We start from the raw sequence: 26,051 nt of genomic DNA, 5'->3' as shown, positions 1-26,051 counted from the left end.
ATAACCAAGTGGCCGGCATAGTGTACAGGAACATCCGTGCCGAGTTTGGCCTGGAAGTCCCGAGGTCAAAATGGGAGACGCCCCCAAGAGTGGTGGAGAATGACCGAGCTAAGATCCTGTGGGACTTCCAGATACAGACGGACAAACTGGTGATGGCTAACCAACCAGACAAAGTGGTGGTAGACAAACAGAAGAAGACGGCCGTAGTGATCGATGTAGTGATACCGAATGTGTTGTTTTTGCTTAATCCCTTCATTAAGAGTATTTTTCCGTGTTCTTAACATGACATCAGTTGAGAAAAGTCTACATTTCAGAATAAAACCATAAGCAGACACCAGGAGGAGCACTTTCTTACAACATATTTATTACATAGTAAAAAGTACATTACCTTTCATTTATATACATTAGACATTATATTCACGGAATTTCCTGTTCAAGTCACAATCAGCTTCTGATAAATCTACGATGCCATCCAACAAATAAACACTCAGCTTACATGTTGGTGGCTCTATAAGGCCGTAGTGTTACCTGACTGACAGACACACACTGCATCTATGCCATCGTACTGCAGCAGTCCAGTCCATTTTCAATAAATAACACAAAACATCAGTGAAGCCCAGGACTGCTGCGAATGGTTTCCAGTCAGTTTGACATCAGATGGTCATTTAACCAATGAGTCAGCACATGTATGGAAGCAAAGAGGAGCAGCTGACTCAAACTGAGGACGTGTTGTGGAAATGTTTTAACTTCTGTTGGCAACCTCTCTCTAGAAAAGAGACTGTAATCTCAGTGAGCCTTTTACCTGGATAAATAAAGGAGAACAACAAGAAAACCACCGGTCTACATGTGTGATTCCTCTCTGGCACGATGCTGCAAACTTCAGATGTTTTGTACAAGTCTGTCAAATCAAAGATGCGTGTCAGGAGAAGGTGACGTGACAGCGTGGCGAGCTTCTCTCAGACTATTCCTCATGCATCTGCCATCATGTACCAGAGCAGTTACTGTGCAGAGCGTGCTCACTTCAGCCTGACACTGGAATGTTTACGCCTCCATCTGGCTGCTTGTTGAAGGTTATAAGGTGCAAGCTTGGGGCAAAACGATGAATCGAACTTGGCCATTTTACACATGCTGATGTGACTATGTTGTCATGCCTTCTGCAACATCAGACTGTAGCCAAGGCTCTGGGAATCTTCTTAAAACATGCAGATCATATAATCCTCACAACTCACTGTCCTTCTTATCTTTAGGTTGTTGTGAAGCACAGGCATATATGAGCAAAGCTATGAGTTCAGCCTGGGGCAAAGAGAGGACTCCTGCAGGTGTTTCTGATGTAAAAACATAACAGTGCTCAGTCTGGATGAAATGTTTTCATTACTCCCAACATGAAGCTAATCCTGAAGACGAGGTGGGGCAATGAAAACACTTCACTCAGAAGCTATTTACAAGACGGAGCTCTGTTTGCTGATATCCAAAGCCAAACGATACACAGTCTGGTACTGAATAAGCAGTGTGTGTCTCAAATATACAGGATGTGCAGTCTGTTTTCGTCTGTACCGTACGGCTCCATCCTTGTGTAAAAACTTAAAACAAAGCAGTGAGGCACAGTCTGACCCCTGAACAGTCACTGTGTGTATCACGACTCAATCCCAAGCAGACGATCATTATTGGCACTACAAAACTCTTAGAAACAGTCCTTAACACATCTGTACTATTTATTTAAAAAAATAAATAGAAACCAAAGTCAGCTTTCTGAACCCATCACCCACCGAGTTCAAAGAGAACAACTAACACGTTGTGTTGTTGATCCGTTTACAGACTTACAACAGTAAAAAACAAAAATATATATCAATGGGGATAAGTTCGATCTGTGGGTTTAAAATTACTGCCTGACTTAAAATATATGCACGGTGAAAGCTGCTGAAAATTGTGGAATCAGTAAATTGCTCTCAGTGGATCGCACTAACCTCTCCTCAAAGACTGCGTGTGGTTTCTAAACCAAACCTTAACCTGTTGGGTTTTTCCTACAATAACATCAGTGCTGAATTTTTATCGGTGTCACCAGGTTTCCATTCTGGAGGATTTCTCCTTTAAATGTGGTACTACTCCATGTCGCATACATCTTAAGCTGTAGCTCTTCCAGTTGTTAAGGAGAGAACAGCATGGCTGGGGGGCAGCTGGACTTTACTGGACCTCGTCGGGAGGAGTTGTCGATCTGGGAGCAGGAAGCAGTGGTACAGGGGATGTGGCCTCTATGAGGGCGGGATTAAGAATGATTGGCAGGGACATGGGTGGGACTCCCACCTGCAGAGGAGAAGCAAGGGGCTGCAGAATGAGGGGGGACTGGCCTAAAGGTGAAGGACCCTGGACAGGAGAGGTTGTTAATGGCACTGGCATGGGAGGAATCGAGGGGGGGACCGGAGATGATCGGCCTGATCCTGGAACACAAAACGAGAGAACACGATGATTCAGTCTCTGTTCTACATCAGTTATCAGTGTGATATGCCTGGAACATGGAACGTGAGGCCGACACAGTCTCACTTGGAGCAGTTTTTTGTTTTTCTTGCAGTCTTTTGAGTATGCATGGTCTGACCTTGGGATAAATGTGCTGATCCACGGCTACAAAAGCTGACAACAGTCCTGAATGTTTCTGATGGAAATGACTTCATATGGGCCCATGAATCTGCGATGGGCCGTAACAATTACTTCTTTAAGACTCGTATATACTTGGCATTGGGTTACCACAAGCATGAATACTCCTGCAGACTGCAACATTTCTGACTACTTGGATATGAGATGGTCAGTTAATCAAAGTGCATCTGGTTGCTAATTATCCACCTGCAGAAGCAGCAAGGATTCCCCTCAGGTTTTACACACTACTATTAATACTGAGTGTGTGAAACATGCCATGTTCCAGCTGCTTTCATCCAGACTGCTTTTACAACCATGTGTGTAAGAATGGGTGAATTCCAGCATCTACTGTGATAGGATGCTATTCGTGCAATGAGTCCAGTCATCCAGTAGTTTCCTCACTGCTAAATATTCCACAGTTAGTGGTAGGCCACTCATGACCATGACCTCAGCTGAATAGTGGCTGAGCCATTCGGCCACGTGGGTTTTCTAACATCAGGTTTCAACTTACACACAGACGGTCATTTAGACCATTTAAAAGTTTTGCCATTTTATCCATCTGCCGTTAAACAAATGAATATCCTACATGTATTTGTCCCCTGACGGAGATCATACTGTGCTATAATAGAGGAAAGTTTTAGAAGTTTTACCGTTGGCACTGGCTGGTGGAGGCTCCAGTGGTGAGGCCGGCCTGCTGGAGCTTTGAGCCGCTGTAGAGTTCACTGGGGCTTGGGCGGGTGTTTGCATGGGAGGTGGAGACACCTGAGGCGATGGGGGCCGGCCTGCTGGGGTTGTCAGCTGCACCGACTCTGGTTGAGGATTGGGTACTGCATCTAAAATGAAAGATGATACAATGGGGTAAAACTCCTGGTGACGGTACAAGCTCAAATTTACAGGTTGTCATGTCAGTGCATCACACCTGGTATGATAGTCTGTTTGAAGAGCTCCTCCCTCAATAAAGGCAGGAAACAGACGATTCGTTCCCAAGTTATTTCCCACAGGTCCGAGTATCCTGTCCTAGAGTCAGCACTGTGGAAGATGCCTGCTGTGTCCATAACCAGCAGCATGTTCTTCAAAGACTCGGGGATGGCTTCCAACTACACGAACACACAGGCAACACAGTCAACCAGTCTACACACACCTTTCTCTCACAGTGACAGTCATAACTACCATGGCATTTTGTTAATGTGGACATAAGAATTATATTCTCCTTACCAACAAGTCACTTGATCCAGCATGCATGTACTTATCCATGAAGTCCAAAATGGTGAGCCAGAGGGCAGCAAAGGTAGGCAGGGACAGCAGAGGGGAGAGGTGCTGTAGGAAAACCTAGAAGACAATCACACGTCAGAAGAAACTGTTCTATTTCACCACCTAAACTCAAACTACAGCAAAGAGATGTAGACAAAATGAACCAATGACAGAGCGACTTTTATTAACATTGATTAGCCACAACATGAAAGGCACTGACAGGTGAAGGGAATACAATTCAGGATCTTGTTGGAAGGTAATGTTCTTCTGAGCAACCCATGTGGTGGGCCTTATCTTTGACACGTGGCACCACCTGAAAACTGCTACAGGCAGTGTTTATGTGAACTGCATCTGCCCGCCAAACACTCAAGACAATCCCATTCTTCACAAGAACAGGCCAAATCAGGGGAGCTGCCCTGCATGTCCTGCATGTTTTGTATGCCCTGCATGTCCTGCATGTTTTGTATGCCCTGCATGTCCTGCATGTTTTGTATGCCCTGCATGTCCTGCATGCCCTGCATGTCCTGCATGTCTTGCATGCCCTGCATGTTTTGTATGCCCTGCATGTTTTGTATGTCCTGCATGTTTTGTATGTCCTGCATGCCCTGCATGTTTTGTATGCCCTGCATGTTTTGTATGCCCTGCATGTTTTGTATGCCCTGCATGTTTTGTATGCCCTGCATGTTTTGTATGTCCTGCATGCCCTGCATGTTTTGTATGCCCTGCATGTTTTGTATGTCCTGCATGCCCTGCATGTTTTGTATGCCCTGCATGTCCTGTATGCCCTGCATGCCCACAGAACTTGACTGATCAATTGCTTATGTTTCAGTGCCAGATACCACAGGAAACATTCTAGGCACTATCTCTGTCATATATATCTAGGTCAGGGCTGTTTTGGTGGTACTTAGGGGACTTAAACAATATTAAGCTTGATTTAAACTTCTGCAGGAAATTTATCACCTAATTTGCGTAGTATCCTAACACTGCAACCTTCCATGCCATTCAAATTGTTGTGGTATGCATGTAGTTTAGCTGACGTGTAGTTATATTTCTCAGGTGCACGTCAGCGTAGGGTTAAAATGGGGTTCCGGTTACGACATAGATCTGACGCAGGTTGGAATGTTGGTTTAACTTGTGTAACTGTGGTTGTGTGCAGTGCAATATGTGATGCTTTCAACCTTTGACAACAGCGTGCAGGCTCTCATTCTGGTCTCCTCCATACCACCAACATCTGCTGGGCTAATGTTGTCAAGCAGCTTAGTCAGCAGGGGGAAAAGCACCTGACAGCCAACAAAGAAACACGAATGAAAAACGAGTGAACAAAGGTGTCTTCACAGTCCTGAAATAACGCATGGACATACTCTAGCAGACATTCAGCATTTACCTTGTTGAAACAGGACTCCCATTCAATTGCATCAAGTGTCTGCAGATCATGAACAAGCAGCGCCCTCTGGAGGTAGGTGAGGGCCTGCATGCGAACCGGTCGCCTGGCATCACAGCACAACCAAGCAATCCCTGTGGGAGTGACATTGAGTGGAGCTGTGACGAAGACACTGATATGAACATAAACTGCATTACAGAGCTGAAGGAGAACTGAAATCTGAGAGAAAACTAAACGTTTGGAAAAAAGAAAATAGCACCTAAAAAAAGACTTATCAACCTTGTACTAGAAACAGTAACACACATACACTGAAAGAGCAATCTTGGTCTGAGATCCTTTATAACAATACAGATCTACCAGAAATTCAAAGAACGGATACTTGTGTCTTGTAAAAAGCATGTTGTAAGACAATATACAAGACTGAGCATTTGGTCTACATTAAGAACAGAAACAAAAAAACGTTTATGACAAAAAATACATCAAGTACTTCAGACATGTTGTAGTATACACAACACAAAACCTAAGATCAGGATTCAGGAATATCCACCATGAACCTATTAGACTGAACTGCAGCTGTTAATTTAACTTCAGAAATCTCTAGTTTTCTGCTCCAACCAGGCTTTTTACTACAAGCCATATTTACACACACACTTTGTGAATGTGTGCACGACAGTCAGAGAGCACAGAATAGTTTCCTACCTTGCAGCAGGGGGCACCAGCAGCTGGTCCACAAAGTCTGAGAATCAGCCTCAATCTTCCTGCTGGAAGCCTCCAGATGGCACTGCTCCTCTGCCCAGGAGTTGTAGATGCTGGCAGCCCGGGTATGCAAGGTGTGCATCAGATCTAAGAGCTGCACCCCCCCACACACACACACAAAAACCAGCATTAATAATAAGGAGATGTCCAGCTTTATGTCTGCAGTTCAAACTTGACGAACGAAACCACGTAGAGACTATTTAGATGTTGACTCAGTTACTACTAGCAGCAAGGATGCAGTGAGTTAATGGTGTCTGTGACAGTAAACAGTTTGATGCAATCACATAACAGGAGACTATGCTATATGTTATACAGACGTTATATTATGAAGTCCTGCAATTAAATAAGAATACCACAGTGAATAATAGGGAGATTATTCATATTTATGCTTTAATATAAAAGCACTGCTCTTCTTGTTAATGGTTTATTTGGTCAATGCATTTTAAACCAGTTTATATGGAACTTTAGCTAATAATTAATTTCATCATGAACTAATATGCTGACTATTTTTTCCATGAATTCACAGGACAATATTTCAAAACTACTGGTGAACACAACAAAGTGGTTTAAATGTTTGTCTAAACAGTTTCCTTTCATCTAATTTCATCATAGATGAAGTTACATTTACTAAGTTCTTCACAAGCTGCTCTTTATGTGTCATTAGTTGGTAATGACATCAGTAAATGTGATCAAGGAAAACACACCATGTTTGTCCGAGAGGAGGTGGAGTGTCCTTATACAAAGAAACGACTTGAATAAAACAAAATAAACTCTAATTTGTACGTAAGTATTGTAGTTACAATCTCCCACTGGCTACAAAACAAGGCTCTTTAAAATAAGAGAAGAACTTTAACCCATGTTAGTTTAACAGCCATAGTAGCAGGTACAGAAAGCAGTGAAGATGGGTCAAAGCACTGACATCTATCCCCACGACACAAACTGCACTTTGGTTTGTGATGTTTACTTCCAGTGTGTGTGTGTGTGTGTGTGTGTGTGTGTGTGTGTGTGTGTGAATACATTAATTTGTTAGTTAAGTTAAATCCAGACCAACAACACAAAAACGTTCATCCAACTGAACATGCTGACTAAAAGCCCCAACACTCTGATCTGCACAGAAGGATGAGATCAGGCACTGAAACAGCTCACAACTCTCTATTTAACGTGTAAACACTCTAAACACAGCATGTTCCACCTACTTACACTTACAATAAGTCTGTGACTGTGTCGAGAACACTGACATGGAAAAAGAAACCGACACACTGCGTGTGAGTGAAATGGTCTTTGAAATTAGCTGGAAACTCTGGTGAACACTGACAGTAACAATGAGAATAAACAGGTAACATCGTTTAACCCAGTGCTCTGACCCATCACCACATCAGAAACAGAACAAATGGGAGTGATGCTACATTTACAGCTGACATGGATTTACAGCTTAGCTCTATGACAGCTGTAAGAGTCCTGGTGCAACACTTTATAAGCTACTAAAACTCCATCTGTGACCCAAACCAGGCGTCTTACATGCTGACACTACAGTGTCCTCAGTGGGAGGAGTTTCAGTGCTGCGTTAAAATGCTCAACTGAATCAGAGATGTGTGGGTAAAACAAGATGCTTTGGGACAGCTGGGTTCTCATCATTAGAAGGGTAAAGAGGGCTGTTGTACTTACGTCCTGACTAACCTGTAATGACACCGTGTGGTAACTGGCTGGGACACCCTCATCCTCCTCATCATCACTGTAGGAACGCGATGGGCGCTGGCTGAAGGTCCTGCTGCTGCTTCGCCTCACGCTGCCTCCGCTGTCCTTCTCCCTGCCGCCTGCCTTCTTCCTCATCCGAGACTTGGAGGTGTCATATTTGTGGCTCTTCTTCTTGTCGTGGTTGCGGTAACCTGGAGAAGTATGAGGAAACAGAGAGGAGATCTAATCTCATTTGTAATCTACCAGAAGCATGTGTGTCTGAAATATTTGCCCTTCCTGCTTAAAGGGTTTGAAACATGCTATAATAATGGGAACACAATTAAAGCCACAAGCAGCTAAAAGAGAGCCCTCGCAGTTTGGTGCACATCCAGCATGCTGCTGCTTGGGTGTGCTGTAGATGTGGCCGTGTGGATGCAGTGTAGTTTACCTCCTAGTCTCACTAAGTGGCGATGGAAAGTACACAGTAATTGCACAACACTGTTTTATATCATCCATGAAACCACTAATGAAAATCAGCTCATTTCTGCTGCTTGAATCCACAGTCTCTAAGCTTTTGACCACATGTGAGGCACGGATGTTTCATTCATCATTTCTTGGTACTTTCCCACGGACACTGGAGAGAAACTGGAATGTGAATATATTATCTGGCTTGATAGATAGATCTGGGTGTCATCTGCATAGCAGTGAAAATGTATGCTATGCCTTCTAATGATACTGCCTAAGGGAAGCATGTATAATGTAAACAGAATTGGTCCTAGCACTGAACCCTGTGGAACTCCATAATTAACCTCAGCGTGTGAGGAGGACTCATGAACATAAAGTAATGTTTCATTATTAAATCATAACTTAATTTATGGACATCTGTGGTTTGATGTGTTTCCATGTGTGGACTGAATGTGCTGTTACCAACATCTGGTGAGAATTTCATGCCAGTCGCACCTTTAGAAATAAATTGGTGACGTGTTCAGTACTCTTTCTATATATAGTGACTGACCTGCTATATTTAACTCAGCGTGTTTAGTACTAAGTAAACAAAGTTTAGTAGTAAGTTCTTCTGATAAAGCCGACCAGACTTTAGTGTCTCACCTCCATTGAGGCTGGCCTCCACAAACACTCGTATCGCTCTGACACACAGCTCAAAGTTGTCAGGCGTGACGTGGGCAGCATCTCGAACGATGAAAGAAAGCGTTTCCACACACTTGATGAGAGACTTTGTGTCGTGCTGGCCAAGGTCCTGACCCAGTGTCAGACTGTACTGGTTGACCAGTGGGTGATTCAGCTGAGCCTTTGACCCTACTGTGGGGGTCTTACTTATCTCAAAGTCATCTTTCCCAACCTAAAGGGGGGGAAGTAAAGAAACATCTGAAATAAAACAAGCATCCCATGTTCTTTCCATAATTTAAGCTTAGCAAATAAAAATAGGAAAAGAAACATATCCTTGGCTTTATATGTGATACTGTTACAGTTTCAGTGTCATATACAACATACTGTTACTCATGAAGCAGGTGTGAGTGTGTGTGCTAACCACGAGCCATCCACTGCTTGCTACATCCACATCAGTGGCCGAGCGTGGGATCCTGGTCTTGCTGTGCTCAGTGTAGACCTCTGAGTCCGATGTGTAGCCTCGGTCTAAACTCACTTCACTAGGATGATGAGACGACAGCTCACTGTCTGACTGGGCACCTGCAATAAATGCCAACAAAGACATGTTGATGTAAACTCCTAACATGATGTTTTTATGTATTTCTATTTGCTCTTAGATGCTTGTTCAGCTGAACCTGTGTCATTGTCAGCTGTGGCCGAGGTAAGCTGGAAGGCGACAGGAGGTTTCACTCCAGCTCCGATGCACTCCAGCAGTGAAAAGAGCGTGTACCAGTCATCTGTACAGTGGATATTGGCTGCATTAGTCTTCAGCAGCTCATGAAGGCCATAAGCCACCTCCCTGCTGACCCGGGAAAGGACATGAGGCTTCATCATCAGCAAGAGGCGGAGGGAGAGAAGAACCTGTGGGCGCACAGCGAGAGAGCACTGTGGTAATCTGTTTAAATCGTTTAAGCCAGGGGTCAGCAACCCTGGGCACGCGTACCACAGCTGGCACGCGAAGGGTTAACTGATGGCACGACCATAGCTGGACCTGCCATCGGGCATACCGGGCATTTGCCCGGGAGGCAGGAGGAGGAGAGACCCGAGGTGGCCGCCGGTCGAGTGTCAGGTGAACTGAACTTCAGGTAAGAAGTTATGACCTGCAGTCTATCTGGGTCAGATATAAACCAAGTTTAGGTGGAGTTTATTTTCGTTGTGCTGACTTTTTACAGTCAGTTACAATAACTCGTACTGCGTACTAGCTAGCATGACGAAGTTTCTATACAGCTGGGTGTGTGCTATGATGCTACTGATAGTGAACTTTATTTTATTCATAAGGTTAGTTAGTAGAGTTGCCAACCGTCCCGTAAAAAACAGAATCGTCTCATATTCAGAGAAAATATTACGCGTTTCGTATTGAGCTGAAAAGGAACACAGTTTGTCCCGGACTTCAGCTAGAATGGAAAAGACACAAAGCTGGATTTATTCTGTCTTTACGCTGTCAGCTGCCTCTTCTTCTCTCATTCTCTCCCCCTCCCTCTCCTGTTGCTCCTTCAATCATGAAACTGATCAATGATCAGCTGATCGGGTTTTCTCTCTTGTTTGTTTATCGCCCACTTTGCGCCAGAAAGAAGAAACCAGCGGATGTCGCGCTAAACAACAGCAGCACAGCTTGATCAGCTGTTGTTAGAATTTATTTAATATTACTTTCTAGTATCAGCTGATGTTTGCTGGAGCCACAGCTGTAAAGCTGCTGGTCATGATGTCGGTTTGGATATGTGGTGAGAGGGAAACATGAAGATGAAACCAGGAGATGTCCTTACTGAATCATCAGAGCTGAACAGGTGATGGAGAAACAGGTTTACCTTTTAGGTGACATGAATGAGTTGAAGGGAAGTTATGAACTGTTTCTGAGAGACAAATAACACCAGGATCCTTTTCTAAGTAGCTGACAGCTGGTAACTGTGCAGGGGCGGGTCTAGCAAAGTGTTGCCAGGGGGCCAGGTAGGGCATTAACAGGGAAAGGGGGGCACAAAGAAATACTTTTCTTTCTTATTCTTATTTAAAATGTCTCGCTTTGAATAAATAATTATCTGAATCTTACAACCAAAGTTTTTATCTGACATAAAATGTATAGAAATCATACATATACCAACAAGACTGTACATCACTGTCACAACAGCGTTTGTTTTCATTCAAAGGCTTTATGGCTTTAATACCTGGTGGGCCGGTCTCTAGTCAAAATGCCGGGGCTGATTTTTTTGTCCCAGTCCAGCCCTGGGCACGACACGCAGTGAGTTAATCTGAGAAGAATAATAAATGGCCGGGCCAGCGGTGCACATTGCAAATTAGCTTGCATAGACACATTAGTTGTGCCTCTTCTTAATGACGGTATCTTAGCTAACAAGCCCAACTACCACATTCAACTTGTAATTGGCTAAAAATAACTTATCCTACCGGTGAGAGGGACGTTGCTAGCTGGCAGTTTTTTCAAGCGATGTTGAAATTTCCACATTCTGACACTTCAAATGCTTCAGCAGCTGTCCGCTCAGCGCAGCATCAGCACCACGGAAATACACGGATATATCCGTAGACTCAAGACTGATCAAACCAGAAAGCTTCAATGAGCAGCTGGATTTGTCTCGCATTAACTGGCTGATTTAATGCCAGTTAATGTGACATCGAAATGCAGCTGATTGAACTGAAAAGCTCGACTCTATGGGGTCAAAGTTTGCAGAACTACGAACGCAGCTGGAATCCACAGCTGTGCGTGTTCATGGAGCTGCATTTTCACCTGCTGGACATCACTACCTGACAAGTTTAACTGTCTTCAGAACATTGCAGAGGCCTTACTGACAGTATTTGGCTCTACATATCTGTGTGAGCAGATTTTCTCTCACACGAAGAGTGTCCTCAGGTAGCCGTCTGAATGCTGGACACTCGGAGACCTGTGTCTCTGAGTGGGAGACCAGAGAGTTATTACATTTATTGCTAATGCAATCATATGGCACATTGACTTCTGAGGGAATTTTAGATGGCACTCATCATCAGAAAGGTTGCCGACCCCTGGTTTAAGCACATCAGATATTTCCAGTCTTATTTTATTGGTAAATTCTAACGAAATAGTAAACTCAACAACATTATGCAGACTCCCCCATAGAAACAGGAAACAAACCTTTAGAGCTAACATGCACTTGGCTCAAAGTGCTTGCTGGATCTAAATGATTTACTCTTCCTGCTTTCTTTGCATCCTTCTGAAATCCTCACTAATCTGCTGTTTGACTCAACGCATCGAGTAACAAATACTCGAACGATTGTGTTGTGGTGGATAAATACTTTGCCTTATTAAAGAACAACAATATTCAAAATAGAACAACACAGGTTTAAAATGAAATGCTAATTTGTATCCATTTTACAACGGCAACACTTTCAATAATCTTTAAAAACAAACAAACAAACTAAATAAACACTTTCAAGTTATTTAGATCCTAAATTAAAAGTAAATTGAGTGTTGGTCAGATTACAGACTAGTACTGTGCTTGGAGTAAGGTTGGGCGATTGGACGAATATATCGACCATCGACGATAGGGTTAGGGTAACACTAACCCTTTCCACAACATTCTGCCGCGACGTTTCAAAGAGCCAGAAAGTAAATAAGTGGCAGACAAAATGAGGCAGGTCGAATCTTCTTGCGTTTCACACATGTGCAGGACTGGAACGTAAGCGTTTTCGGCCGTTTCAATGTGGACGCACAACTCTGTGAAAAAGACTGAAAACGCTAGTGTGGACGCGGAGCATTTTCAGACAAAAACGCCGTTTTCAAATTTATCCGGGCCAGTGTGGACGTAGCCTTTGTGTCTGTGAAACTCAGAGCCTTTATCAAAGACACATAAAAAACTAGAAAGCTTTTATCTACACAGCCTGAGATGGTTATGTAACATCAAATGGGAAAATTAGATTCCAAACACTCAAGTGCTTCCAAGATGTGGGATCACTGGCATGACTATGAAAGTCCAGCTATGCTGGGCTGGACATGCAGACACCAAAATACCAAAGATGCCAACACAGTTCTAGTACAAGGTTCTCTGGACATTGTGTTCTATTGTGCATTTAACAGTCAGGTCAGACAATCTATGCACAAACCAAATTCTATAAAGTGCTGTTCATGGTCCTGTACAACATGCCACATTCACCCATTCACACCAGCACGTTCTTCTATGCTTTTCAGTGCTTTCTAACTAACACTCACACACGTTTATACTCTGATGGATGCATCGGAGAGCAAAGTCATCGTGCTGGTCAAAGAGACCAACAGCACAGGTGGCTTTGGACCAACAGCATCCAGCTACCTGGGTTTAAGCTGCCCTAAAACTGAGACTGTCTGCTAACTTGAGATGATGATCCAAGTCTGCAAGACCACATCTGTGTCAGATGGGGTCAGGAAATAATTTAGCATCTTTTTATACCTGTGAGCTAATGTCTTCTCGTCGTAGTAGGCGAATCGCGAGTCGAAGGAGTCCCACCACAGCTCGTTCCACCAGGAAGCAGCTCTCATTAGCATGAACGCAGAGCTGGCAAAGGTGGTCGCGCACCGTCTGCCACACACAGGACACACGGTCTCTGCTCACAAACGCAGAGAAACAGCTCGTTATTGTGTTCAAAATCACTGACAACACAAACGATGTCACAAGAGTTATTCCCACCGGTTCTCAAGAACAATGCGCAGCAGCATCTCCAGGCAGAAGGCAGCATCCTCTTCATCATAGGTCTCTTCATCTGGGGTGACTGATATCAGAGCCTTGACAGGAGAATCCAGGTCATTTAGTGTGCTTATGTTGAACCATGAGGTGAATGGTATTTGGAATGGGAAACACTAAGCTAACACTTAGTATGTGCTGAACAATAATAACCTTCATGAGCTCTTGTAGAGACTCCAGCTTCAGGAACTTGCTCTCGGTGATCAGCTTTTCTGGGTCACATTGCTGGAAGAGACAAACAGCAAACGTACTGATGTTGATCCGATACAGTGTCAGCTGTCTGAACAGTGATGGTCAAAGTGCACACCTCAACAAGGTCAAATGTGTTAAAGACCCCTGGTGTAAAAATAAACTATTAAGCAGGCTGACATTGTTCCCATTTTCACAGATGATCCCAGTTTAAATCCAGTTTGTTGAATATCACGACTGTGACGTTCATATTATAACAAACCAAAACCATCACTGGTGCTGTCGTCACATAACTGAATGAAAGTCAGACACTGTAACATGGGGCTAGTTTTAATTAGGCACCAATTACTGTACATACACCAACTACAGGTAGTCTGATTACTCAGAGCATTTGCTCTGTGTCATTGTTGCTACAATATCCCTTCAGTTGAACTGTATTTGTAATAAAGCTGAAGATGACAGCAGGTGTTTCGACTGTGTTCAGACATCACGGTGAGTCCAGTACCTTGATGCAGTGGATGGCAGTCTGTTTGGCTTCCTGGTTTTCTGTGGACGGTCCTCTGAGTCCTGACTGCTCGGCTCCACTAAGCGTCAGCCAGTTGAAAACACTTAGCACTGCTGACTCGCCACTGAATGTAACAGATGAGGAGAAAACATCATTTTACTCTATGGCCTCTTAGCTAACACATGCCTTTGTACTGGTTTTAAAGATCCAGTCTGTTCTACGGGGAATTAAACGTAAAGCTCGTGTTTCACTCATGTCAAACATGCAGAGCTAACTGCTGAGCATGGGAGCAGTTGAAAGCAGTTCTAGAAGGTAAAAAAACACAAGTTCACCAGTATTTGGGAAAAAGTCACTATGTGGTGACACTTATTGATCTAAAAGATTGAGGATGAGATTGGTGTGTACCGATTTGAAGGGGTTTCCTCTCTCTGAAGAGAAATCTTCCCATTGGGCTCTACAAAGTCTTCCACCTGAGGACACAGGCAACAGTAGGTGTCAGCACAGCTTTATGTCTCTCTTTATAAATGAAAACCCCAAACAAACAACAAGTAGACGCCACAGATGATCTATGCAGTACTATCAGGAAGCAAGGACAGAATAACGACCTCAACCATGGCTTTGGGCAGCAGCTCAGCTCTGAACAGCTGTAGCAGCGAGTCCACGATGTTCTTCCAGCCCTCCCTCAGGATGTTGCCATGCCGATGAGCGAGGTCGAACACCGTCTTGGCGGCTGTCTGGGCCTTACTGTTACTGCCAAACACGGTGGGAAGATTCTCCACAGACTGTGTGTGGGGGGACACACAAACACTCAGACTTTCCAACACTATTTACACATCTGAATACATTATTGTTACTGAACAACATGCAGGACAACACAATTAGATTATTCCCAAACTCTGTTGTTTCTGTAGATGTTTAAGAAGCTGAGAACTCTGATTAAACAAAGGTCATTTGAAGGTGCTGACAGTGGGGACTCTTTGTTGACATGATGGCAGCAGGTGGAGGAGTGGTACTGACTGAGCCACATGTGAAAACATCCTCTCAGTGCATCAGCATGTGGAAACACAGGTAACAGGAACATTGAATGAAATCTGGATGAATTAATTAGTGACAACAAACGTGTGTCTGTACAAGTTTAAAGTGCTGTGTTCACACTCATCCTCACTACAGTTGTATGTGGCCATGGCTCAGTGTTTGCTGTGGAGTACAACTGATACAAAAAAACTACAGTACATTTTCTCACAATCACAGTTCAGTTCACGGTACTATACTGCACTATTTATGTGTGTTAGCAGTATTTATATATTAGCAGATGCTACATTTTGTACACATTTTTAATGTGGGGTGTGTATCAGAGATTTCAGGTTTTCTTCAAAAACCACCAAACGATGATTGTGTGAAGCAGAACGTCAAACTAACGACAGTGACAGTGCCTCAGCTGATTCACCAAAACACATGATTGGACTAAGCAGTGTCACGTGTGCACTTACTGTGTGTTAAAAGTAAAGTTATGGCAGTGTCTGTGAACAGAAGTGATTTAAGCAGAGCTGTGGACCCACCTCGCTGCTCAGAGTGGTGAACTTGCAGAGGGAGATGATCAAATTGTCAAACACATCATTGAAGCCATAGTGAGCTGCAATCATCGCACATTTCCTGCCAAACACAGATGACTGCACACTTTAACAGCTGACACACAAACTGTTTATACTGCATTCTTTACCTGACAAAACTACGCCTGTTTTAAAACGTGTATTTTTTGGGCAAAGTTTCTCCTACAGTAATCACACGATTTGTCCGTCCACAGTTAATAACAGTAACTTGTGTGCAGGTGGAGCGTGCTTCTACTACAGGCTAACCTGTGGATGTGGACATTTAAAGGCCGTTTCCAGCCTGTACTACAACTCACAGCATCTCGTAGCATTTACCACTGACTACATCTGAGTGCTGTATACCTGAAGCCAGTGATGGCCTTCTGGATGATGACATCATCGAGGCTCTTGTCAAAGACATAGGAGAGTGCAGCGATAGTGGGACCCCATGTCATGGTGAACAAGTCATTGTCGTAGCTGCCGGGCGGCAGGTGGAGAAAGATGCCTTCGGATGAGGCGCCGCGGTGCAGTAAGACGCTCCACACATAATTCTCCTTCACTAAACCCGTCTGCTCGTCCGGCATCACAATCTCCTCGTTTCTACAAAGGAAAGAACGTCAGTCTATTCATGAGCCTGGGACAGCTGCCTGCCTTCTTTAATCACATCAATATGGAAAAAGACAAATTTCTCCACAGCTGGAAGTTCTTTAGATCTGTGTTGATGCATCCAGGTAAGGAAACCCCAGAAGCCTTATTCTGTTCATCCGGATGTGGCGTTTCAGCAGGAGAAACATTGAACGCTACGTGCAGATGAACAGAATCAACCTTTTGCTTTTAAATGGGGTGAATGAAGCAGTGTAATGGGCATTTTTAACAATTCTAAGATATCCTGAACCAGGATAAGCACAGAAATGAGGCTCAGGTCTGGCTGCTGATAGCAGATGCTAACACATCAGGGGAGTTGTGCTGTGCGCCTTACTTGATAGCATTGTAGATATCCTCCAACATGTCCTGGTCAAAGTCTTTGTTTCCATTGACTCCCTTTAGATTTTTCTTGAATTGCTGTTTTAAAGTGAAACATCATGTTAGCAGTGATCAGCATTGGTTTCCCTCTACAAACTCTACTCAAACATGTGACCAATAGACTTTTATTTCCACTCACACATCGGTGAGAGCACCTAAGCTAAGATACCCAATCCTTTGGCATGTAGTGCTTTGTTCACGGAGCATCAAACCAACAGTTAAAAGGCCTTGGTTGGAGACGCACTCATGTGTCATTTAATATATTTTAGGTGCATCATTAGGAAAACAGCGATGCCACAGAGAGACACAGAAACAGGATGCTGCTAAGGATCAGGAACATGCCATCTGAAACCCACAGTGGTCGGTCAGTATCAGTGCTGGTCTGGGAGCAGCTGCTGGAAACAGCACGCTGGGTTTTATGGACACAGTACCTACCATCCCACTGCCCTCAGCTGAACCTCACTCATGTCATGTTATTGTCGGGGAACACGATCTGATGTGCACACAGCCATAGTTTTCCCATTCCAAAAATAACTGTGGTGCCAACACATGCTGTGATGAATGTTACATACTGCAACAAGCTCCTAAATAAGCGAAGTGCTAGGCGCCACTTTTATTGGCCCTGTCCAAACTATTGTGTGGACATCTGTGTGTTGTCTGACCCTGAGGTCGGTGAGTTTTTCCCAAACTGCAGCTGAAAGCGCATGGAAAAGATTTTAATACACAACAACAGATGATGAGGTCAGACTCTGGAAACACACCAGCTTTTATTAACTATGTGAACATAAGAAGAGAGAAAGCAAGTGTGTGGTGTGTTTGTCAGTGAGTGCCACAAACTGGTCACCACACACAGAGTTTAGGCTTCAACACCGTCAGCCAAAGGCAGAGAGCACAGACATACACCCCTCCTCCCTGACTACAGCTGTGGGCTCTCTGAACAGCTTCACCAGTGCAAACACCAGCTTTGTTAGAGGAATGTCAAACCACCAGATGTGTCATGTTTAACAAAAATAAAATGATACGACTAGAGCTGGGCGATATAAGATTTTTTCATATCACGATATGTTTTTTTCATTTCAGGCGATAACGATATATATCACGATATAAGCCAAATAACTATATTTGTAAGATTTAAATGTGCCGTTGCTCACGAGTAAAATGTGAAATAATCAGCAGCTTGTCTTGATTTTAATATTTATTTCCCATAATAAGTTCAACAGGGTAGATGTACTTAATGAACATGAAACTTCAGTTTCAGATAAATAAAGGCAAATATTGCAAACTACACAAAAGGCAGCCGCTAAAGCGTTTAAGTTTCAAAATAGAACAAACAAAACAAACTACTAAATTGTCAATTCCACTTAGAAACAAAATATTAATTCTAAAAATAAATCTTAGTTTGTTTTACAGAAGAACAGACAAAATTGACTAACTTTTGTCAATATCAAATAAACTGAGAACTAAAAGGAAATTTTCAATCTCTCCTTGTTGTAAAGCTTTCTGAACTTTCTGAATCCTTTATCATCTGCAACTGAAAATAGTTGTGGATGATTACTATACCTTTCTAATGTGACGTTGTTGTCCCTGGCTCTCTTTCTCTCTCTCTCCCTCCCGCTCTGTTCCTGTGCTACTGTGAGTGTAACTACCGCCCCTCCCCCCTCTGCCCAGCGCAAAGCGCAAGGCTCGTGTGCAGAGTGAAGCGGGAAAAAAGTGCGAGAGAGAGGAAAGAGAGAGAAGGAAAAAAAAACCCCACGGCTCGCGATAAGGAGCCGGCTTGCGTCGTTCACGTCAAAAATCCGGCTCTAAGAGCCATTTCGTTCGCGACCGACACATCACTACGAAACACACTCATTTCCTCCATTACCAGCGGCTGGCTGCTTCCAAACCACACATGCGCGGCTTGGCACTTGTGCTGTACGTAACAAGTCACGTGACGTGACGCTGCGGCTGTGATTGGTTCGGCTCTGCGCTACTTAATTTGGATTGGCTGTTCTTCTTTTCTTTTTTTTTAAGAGAGCAAGAGAGAGATGAGGTCTATCGCAATAGTTAAATTTTTCTATCGAGAAAAAGTTATTTCGCAATACATATCGTTATCGTTCTATCGCCCAGCTCTAGATACGACCGAGACAAAAACGCTGGTATTTTGTAAATATAATAATAAACAAATTCACTGTGTGATTGTGTAACTTTATCAGCAGCGTCCTCCTGAAATGCGCCAATAACATTGAGAGTAACATCCTCCCCTCTTAATGCTCTCTGGTTGCTATGGTATCGCTTAAATATTTCTTTCAAAATAAGACACACAACTACAACACGGGAAAGACCCAGGGAAATAGAGTTAACGATAAAAACCCTGAAGACCATAAATTTCACACCCGAGCCTCAACTCTCCGGCCCGGTACCAGACGACTAACGGACTGGTACTGGGCCGTGGACCGGGGGTTTGGGACCGCTGCTCTAAACTATTCGATGTTCTTCTCTTTAATTTGCTGTAATGCTGAATGGGTTCATTTGTGTTTATGGGTTTTTCACACATGCATGTCAGAAGCAGTGTTCTGGTTTTACTCTCTCTCAGCCTCACCAACACCCGACTGCATTCTGCTAGAATACACTGCTGCAAAGGCCAACAACAACATTATTATCATTATCATTAGTAGTAGTATTACAATCATTATATTTACAACATTTATGGCAGGTTTCAGTGACAGTGTTGTGTTACAGTCTATTTTCGTGGTGATGTGGTATCGCGGGGTGTATACTCTTGTAAAAAGACTAACTGCAGCTGTTTCAGTTTAAACGTCTCTATTAACTTGAGACTGAACACTGAACTTTAAATTAAAGATTTTTCTTACACTGACTGCACCACCTGACATGTCAAGTATAACAGCTCACCATTTTCATTGAGCTAGTTATATCTATATTTAAGAGAGAGCTGCAAAACTTTATCTACAGTATGTTTGATTATTGTAATCAGGATTTTGACGTTGTTAAAGAAATGATAATGAAGGTATAACATACAACAAACAGAATCATGCCAATGCATTTGACTTTTCATTTCTTATCACTGAAACACAACCTTAATAGTCTTCACAGTGTTTCCATGGACAGTCTCTCTACTCAACATGTTTGTGCTTTAAAACATTGCATAGAAATAACTCAGCATTATGACTTTTCTCTGTTAATGAGCTCCCTGCTGACCACCGAGTATTTACTCAACTACTGTGGGAAACAGTAGCAGGGCGGATGTTTTACGCTTCATTCAGCCATTATTACTCATGCACAATAGGCTGGTGAATGAGGACCACAACAACCACTTTAACCATCAATGTTTCCTGTGATGTCTGCAGCTGTAAGAGCTTCAGTTCTTCTGAAGGACAGAAACACATATGTGAGGCACATACTGGTGTTGGGCTACAGGACCACTACAGGACCAGTCAAACCTCTTCCACACCAAACTTGTTTATTCACATCTTTATGGACTTTGTGCGCTGGTGCACAGTCAGGTTGGACGTGAAAGGGGCCACACCTGAACGTTGGGAGCATGAGATGATCAAAAATATCTCAGCATGCTGAAACATGAAGTGCTCCGTTCACTGAAACTAAGGAGCTGAGCCTGAACATCAGCCCCACACCCTGAGCCACTAAACCTGGTCAGATAGTACTGTTCTCCTGGCTGCTGCTTAACCCAGACTCATCCACTGGGTGAGAAGACGGTGAATGATGATTCCTCCAGAGAGCGCGTGCACTGCTCCTGAGTCTAGAGGTGGCATACTGACTTATGGGATACTGATGTGTTGGATGCACATCACTGCAGCTGATGCTATGCCTCACACTTGGTGCACTAACACCTGGAGTGCAGCAGTACATGACGTTTGTCAGTGTGTAGGAACTGATTCTGCAGAAAGCCGTCTGCACACTACACGCCTCAGGTGTGGTTCTACCTAACACTCTAATAATAATAGCATTAACAGCTCACTGTGGACTATTTAGTAGTGAGGAACTTTCCCAACTGCAGTTGCTGCACAGGTGGCATCCTATCAATATGACCCTGCAGTCAGCAGCTAGAGGCTTGACTTCATGCACCTATGACCATGGAAGTGATTGGGACACCTGAATTTTGACAATATAATGTAAACAGATGCATAGCTGTGATCATTAGAGTTAGATTATTATCATTAGTAGACCACATGAATATATCTTGATTCCCATTCATGTACATCACATTGGTAGTTCATCTCAATGTTACCATTGTTGCTTGGTTACATTTTGGCAGTTAAGCCTGGTTTGATGAGAAAGAGGTTCAAACCACAATCCCTGTGACACTCTCAAACACAATCATCATTTTAGATTCAAGCTCCTTACTGAGCTCTTTGTTTTTATATCCTGTTTGACGCTCCTGTTGGAGCCGTTTTGTCCGGTGACATAATAATACATAATAATAAATCCGAGCTTTCGGGATAACTCAAACACTTCTTATACGTGTTATCTTATTTCAAAGCTCCGTTCTTGGTGCTATGGAGGCATATCCTTTCAGACCAGTGTTGGGGAAATGACTGCTGTCCATTTACACAAACTGGCACGACTAGTTCATGCTTCACAACCACACACAGGTGTGTGATCACTTACCTCTACGGTCATGGGGATGTTCTGCTTGCGGACATTGTGGTTATGCTGGTCAGTGTTCAACATGATGACAGCGTAGGCCAGGGCGAAGCCGGCATCGTTGCACATGAAAGGAAAGCCGTTGACTTTCTACAAACACACAGAGCATGGACCAAATATCACTCAGCAAACAGAGGCTGCTGTGTCTCTATGGCACACTACAACTACTCCCCTTGTTCTGACCTCCAGACTCACCTGACCTCTCAGCTGATACCACACTGACCCCACAGAGTGGAAAACCCATTTACAGTGTCACTGCCTAGAATGAATCATCTTCTCTTTCAAAGCCTACTCCTGTGTGTGGCTGGCCTAAAAAAAAGGGACATTACTAGGAATAGTTTCCAGGTCACATGGCTCCTCCTGCTATTTTGAGGCGTCAAATGTTTCCCCTGTGGAGTTTGTCCTTTGCCTGTCATACTCTATATGTGACTCTGTCTTGACACTTACGTCATCCCACTGCTATAATCTAGACAATCTGCAGGGTTGACCACAATACTGAGTGCTGTCTCTTACAAGTGGAGTTACCTTCTGATGAACACGCTTGGTTGTGATCAGACTGGGAAACATGTGAATGTGTACAGAGTTTGTTTCCAGGTATGTTGGAACGAGCAAAAGTATTAAATTATAAATGGGATTAGGGTTAGGGTCTATTAGGGGACACTAGATAATTACATAAGTCAAGTCTTCCCAGTGGTAACATTATTAAGCCAAAGAACAATAGAATAAAAGAGTATAATAGTAAATCCACATTATCAATCTTTTGTTTGATGCCCCTGCAACACACTGGCGAGCTGTTCGGGTGCATGCCTGCGTTTGCCCTGTGACAGCTGGCATAGGCTCCATAGGCTGCCTCCTCTCCCTGCAGCACCGTGCTGCCACTTAACAGTTGGTCTGTTCTTGGAAGACTATTGTAGGAACTCCCCCCATAGCTGCTTTCAGACACATGCACCGTCCTTCCAGTGACTGAAGCACACTGTTCAGGCAAGCTGTGATGGACACATCAAACTACACAACATCCATCTGTCCACTTATAATGGGTCAGATATCGGGCGGAGCAGCCTAAGCAGAGACATCCTGAGGCAAGATGTGCCCAAAACACTCAAACTGGGAGCATCCCAGTCAGATGAGTGACTCTACACTGAACCTTTCAGAATAACCGAGGGAGAGCCGAGACATGACAGAGGAAGATGATATCTGCGATCTCATTCTTTCAGTCAGTACCCACAGGCTGTGGCCATATGTGAGGGCAGGAGCATACACTGACCACAGAATCAGCAGCTTCGTTTTCAGGCTTTTCACCGTAACAGGCCAGTGCAGTGTCCACATCACTGCAGACACTGCGTCAATCTGTGATCAACAATCTGTGACTGTTCCATTTCACTTGCAAATAAGACCACGACAGCAAACTGACTGCAACTACCTGCAGTTTACTGCCTTATCAGGCCAAGACAACCACATCACCTGTGAACAGCAGAGATGTGATACTAAGGCCAGAGCCCCTCCACAACTTGGCTGTGCCGAGCGATTGTATCCATCAATGCTATGAACAGAATCAATGACAAAGAGCAGCACAGTCCAACTTTCACCAGGAACAAGTCTGACTGACTCCAATGGTAATGCACACCAAGCTCTTGGGGAGTGCCTGCAGCAAAGGGCCAGTCATACCAGAGACACTGTCCCCATCTTCCATGCAAAACTAAGACAGCCCTACAAGATCCAGAGACCTTAGAAACTCAGGGTGAACCTTGTCCACCCAGGGGCGAGGTCCAGCGGACCACCCAGGTGACATGACGTCTCCAGCCTCACTGTTAAAGCTTTTTTATTTGTGGGACCTGAAGTGGTGCATCAGTGCAAATGACAGTCAGTACCTGCTTCCCTGACCTGGAGGGAAGCAACCTCCTCGTCCACTGGGGAAAGTCCCAGTATACAGGTGCCAAACTGGGGGAAACCAGTATACCAGGCTCTGTATCCTAGGCTCAGGCTCCTTCTCCACACGAGCGCTGACCTTCAGGTCACCACCCGCTCTCGGCCACAACCCAATCCACAAACCCCTGAACCCCTGTTGGCCCTAATGTGAGAGGTTGATAGGAATCTAAACCTCAGTGGGATTATCACATTATTACTGTTGTACCTGATCCTGCTACAACAGTCAGCTGATGCTCATTCTCAGGTCTGTTTAATCTCTGATCACGCTCTTATTATGACCTTTGCAGAGGTGTCCAAACTTCTTTTAGCTTTAGTATTCAAACTAAGAGTGAAATAACTTAATCTCGTACTCAAGCGTAGCCTAGACCATGTGTGGCCTGATATCCTGCTGTGTTAAAGCGGTAATAATGAACTGTAGGACATGGTCCTTACATGCCAGTTGTCTGTGAACGTTTCCAGGAGTCTCTGAATGACAGGAGCCTCTCCAGGTAACCTGAAGGCCTCCAGGTAGAGCCGCAGGGCCTCGTCAATACGAAGCCCCTGGAAGGCAAATGTGCTGGAAAAGAAACCAGTCAGATTATTGTTTGCTCACACGGTGCATTATGATTATTGTTGCTGAACACACATGGCTCCACCTGTGAAGAGCAAACGTTAAAATGAAAGGATGCTAAGCCTACTTCACAAAGCAGTCCAGGAGTTCCGTGTTCTTCCGATCGCTGATGTACTCGCCAATCATTTTCTTGTCCAGCCGGGGGTTTTCTCTGAGCCACTGGGCCACCTGGTTGTTGTCTATGGGGCTGCTAAGGAGGCCTTTTTCCTGGAGGAACTGGATGCCTTTCTTGGGCTTCTGGTTAAACTGCTCCGTGCCTGTGATCAGCAGCTTGACACACAGCAAGAAACGTTGCTCAAGCAGATCTTATTCTTTAAGTTACTCTCATTAAATGAATTGCACATACCTTTTTCTTGGTTCTAATTTCCATTAACTCGTGTGAATCAGGTAAACAGGACAAGAAACGCTGAGGCTTTTTCAGACTTCTCTTCTCAGCTGGAGAAAAGAATTTCTGTTAGTTTCAGCTGAACAGCTTGGATGCAGCGCTTAGACAAACTTTAGAGAAGACAGAGGCCTCACAAGGATCGCTGTCTCCCTGATCCTGTCTGCCCAGTCTCATCTTCTCGGCCATTAGATGTCCACTGGTTGGAGGATACACTGGTGCCTTTTCAGGCTGCGAGGGACTCAAACCATTGGTACTGCCAAGTCTACTAACATCTGAAAACAGAAGGAAAATGTGTTTTTACTGAAGCTGTCCATGTCCAGCATGTGTGTTATTCACTCACATGACAAAGGTGAAAAAGGTGAAAAAGACACAGTAAAATGACACCCAAACTGCATCTATGAGGTATTAAGTTATCTGTAGAAGTGTGCTTATACCAGCTGCAGAGTCTGTTTCAGCCTTGGCTGCACCCTCTCCGTCTGCCAGCACAGTCTCTGCTTGGTCTTGCTGAGCTATGCTGCTCAGCACCCTGGCCTGGCAGTGAGCTTCGATGCTGTCGATCACTGTGAGCAGGGCCTCCAGTGACAGGAGGTGGGTGGTGTACAGCTGCCCCGACACTGGAAACGCGTTCTATCGCCACAGAAGAAAAAGCACTTTCACATAATACTCACATTATAATCTACAGAATATTAACCTGCAATTGTCTAAAGGTCTATTGTCCAGGCACATAATACTACCTGTGAATACTGTATTATAATTGTATCATTGCTACGATTGGACATGTTTGGCTCTGTTCTGACTGATCTTTTGTTTCTGTCTGTCCACTTTTAAAACACGTCTTAAAACCCATTTTTACTCCTTGGCATATGACACAGTCTGACCCTGATTTTATTGTTTTGATCTAATGTGCTGATTTTATTGTTTTAAATGTAATTCTCATCATCATTTTTTATACTATTTTATTATTGTTTTTGCTATTTGTGCTAGTTTTATTTATTTTAATGTCATTTTAATAATCATTTTTATATATATATTTTATTTATTTTATATTATTATTTTTCTTATTTTTTAACATGTTCAATGTATCATTTTGGCATGTCAAGTGTACAGCACTTTGTGTTCAGCTGGGGGCTGATCTGAAAGTGCTATATAAATAAATTGCTTGCTTGCTTTGCTTGGATCATCTCTGGCAGCTTTGTCTGAGGCCATTTTGAAGTTGATGGACTATTTGACCACATGTGTACAACTGTGCAGCATCCTCTCTTCTTTTAACTGTCTGCAAGCTGAGGAGCCTGGCTGGAGGACTTTGGGAAAGGAATGTCAGGCTGTAAACACAGGATTGGTTGGGAGACAGCTCTCTGCAGTCCTGACTCACACAAAACATGGTTCTCATGTCAATAACATATGAGTTTATGTGATTAGTGCATGTTGTTTTTATTTACATTTTACACAGCTCAAGTTTTCGAGATTGTGTTTACACATTGATTCAACATCACTGTTGCACGGCAACCAAAACAGCTGACATCTCCAATGGATGATGGGGAACAGGACGGTGGTGCAGTGAAAACAGCTGGTTTGGAGATCAATGCAAATCAAAAACAGACATGAGCTGCA

General features: G+C 43.7%; 1 protein-coding gene across 5 annotated transcripts in view; it reads right to left on the bottom strand.

Annotated features, from left to right (window-relative positions):
* Positions 1 to 2,181: 2,181 nt before the first annotated feature.
* Positions 2,182 to 26,051, bottom strand: part of gbf1 (golgi brefeldin A resistant guanine nucleotide exchange factor 1) — an 86,258-nt gene continuing 62,388 nt past the window's right edge. For 3 of the 5 annotated variants that reach the window (XM_063491104.2, XM_063491101.2, XM_063491103.2), the window contains 26 exons: positions 24,875 to 25,067; positions 24,575 to 24,712; positions 24,402 to 24,490; positions 24,123 to 24,325; positions 23,878 to 24,001; positions 21,484 to 21,609; positions 16,814 to 16,896; positions 16,198 to 16,434; positions 15,805 to 15,898; positions 14,851 to 15,027; positions 14,651 to 14,715; positions 14,246 to 14,369; positions 13,705 to 13,776; positions 13,498 to 13,592; positions 13,261 to 13,414; positions 9,490 to 9,715; positions 9,237 to 9,394; positions 8,798 to 9,047; positions 7,682 to 7,902; positions 5,960 to 6,110; positions 5,264 to 5,394; positions 5,058 to 5,159; positions 3,844 to 3,957; positions 3,548 to 3,725; positions 3,279 to 3,461; positions 2,182 to 2,435 (listed from right to left, as the gene is read on the bottom strand). In XM_063491104.2, coding sequence (XP_063347174.1) covers positions 2,182 to 2,435; positions 3,279 to 3,461; positions 3,548 to 3,725; positions 3,844 to 3,957; positions 5,058 to 5,159; positions 5,264 to 5,394; positions 5,960 to 6,110; positions 7,682 to 7,902; positions 8,798 to 9,047; positions 9,237 to 9,394; positions 9,490 to 9,715; positions 13,261 to 13,414; positions 13,498 to 13,592; positions 13,705 to 13,776; positions 14,246 to 14,369; positions 14,651 to 14,715; positions 14,851 to 15,027; positions 15,805 to 15,898; positions 16,198 to 16,434; positions 16,814 to 16,896; positions 21,484 to 21,609; positions 23,878 to 24,001; positions 24,123 to 24,325; positions 24,402 to 24,490; positions 24,575 to 24,712; positions 24,875 to 25,067 — 3,942 coding nt within the window. The remainder of the gene's footprint in view (positions 2,436 to 3,278; positions 3,462 to 3,547; positions 3,726 to 3,843; positions 3,958 to 5,057; positions 5,160 to 5,263; positions 5,395 to 5,959; positions 6,111 to 7,681; positions 7,903 to 8,797; positions 9,048 to 9,236; positions 9,395 to 9,489; positions 9,716 to 13,260; positions 13,415 to 13,497; positions 13,593 to 13,704; positions 13,777 to 14,245; positions 14,370 to 14,650; positions 14,716 to 14,850; positions 15,028 to 15,804; positions 15,899 to 16,197; positions 16,435 to 16,813; positions 16,897 to 21,483; positions 21,610 to 23,877; positions 24,002 to 24,122; positions 24,326 to 24,401; positions 24,491 to 24,574; positions 24,713 to 24,874; positions 25,068 to 26,051) is intronic. The other 2 variants (XM_063491102.2, XM_063491105.2) reach the window with 1 other exon arrangement.

Source organism: Pelmatolapia mariae, linkage group LG13 (genome assembly GCF_036321145.2).
Source record: "Pelmatolapia mariae isolate MD_Pm_ZW linkage group LG13, Pm_UMD_F_2, whole genome shotgun sequence".
NCBI classification, from domain to species: Eukaryota; Metazoa; Chordata; class Actinopteri; order Cichliformes; family Cichlidae; genus Pelmatolapia; species Pelmatolapia mariae.
Note: the sequence above shows the minus strand (reverse complement) of the source record. Positions and strands in the feature narration are given on the sequence as shown.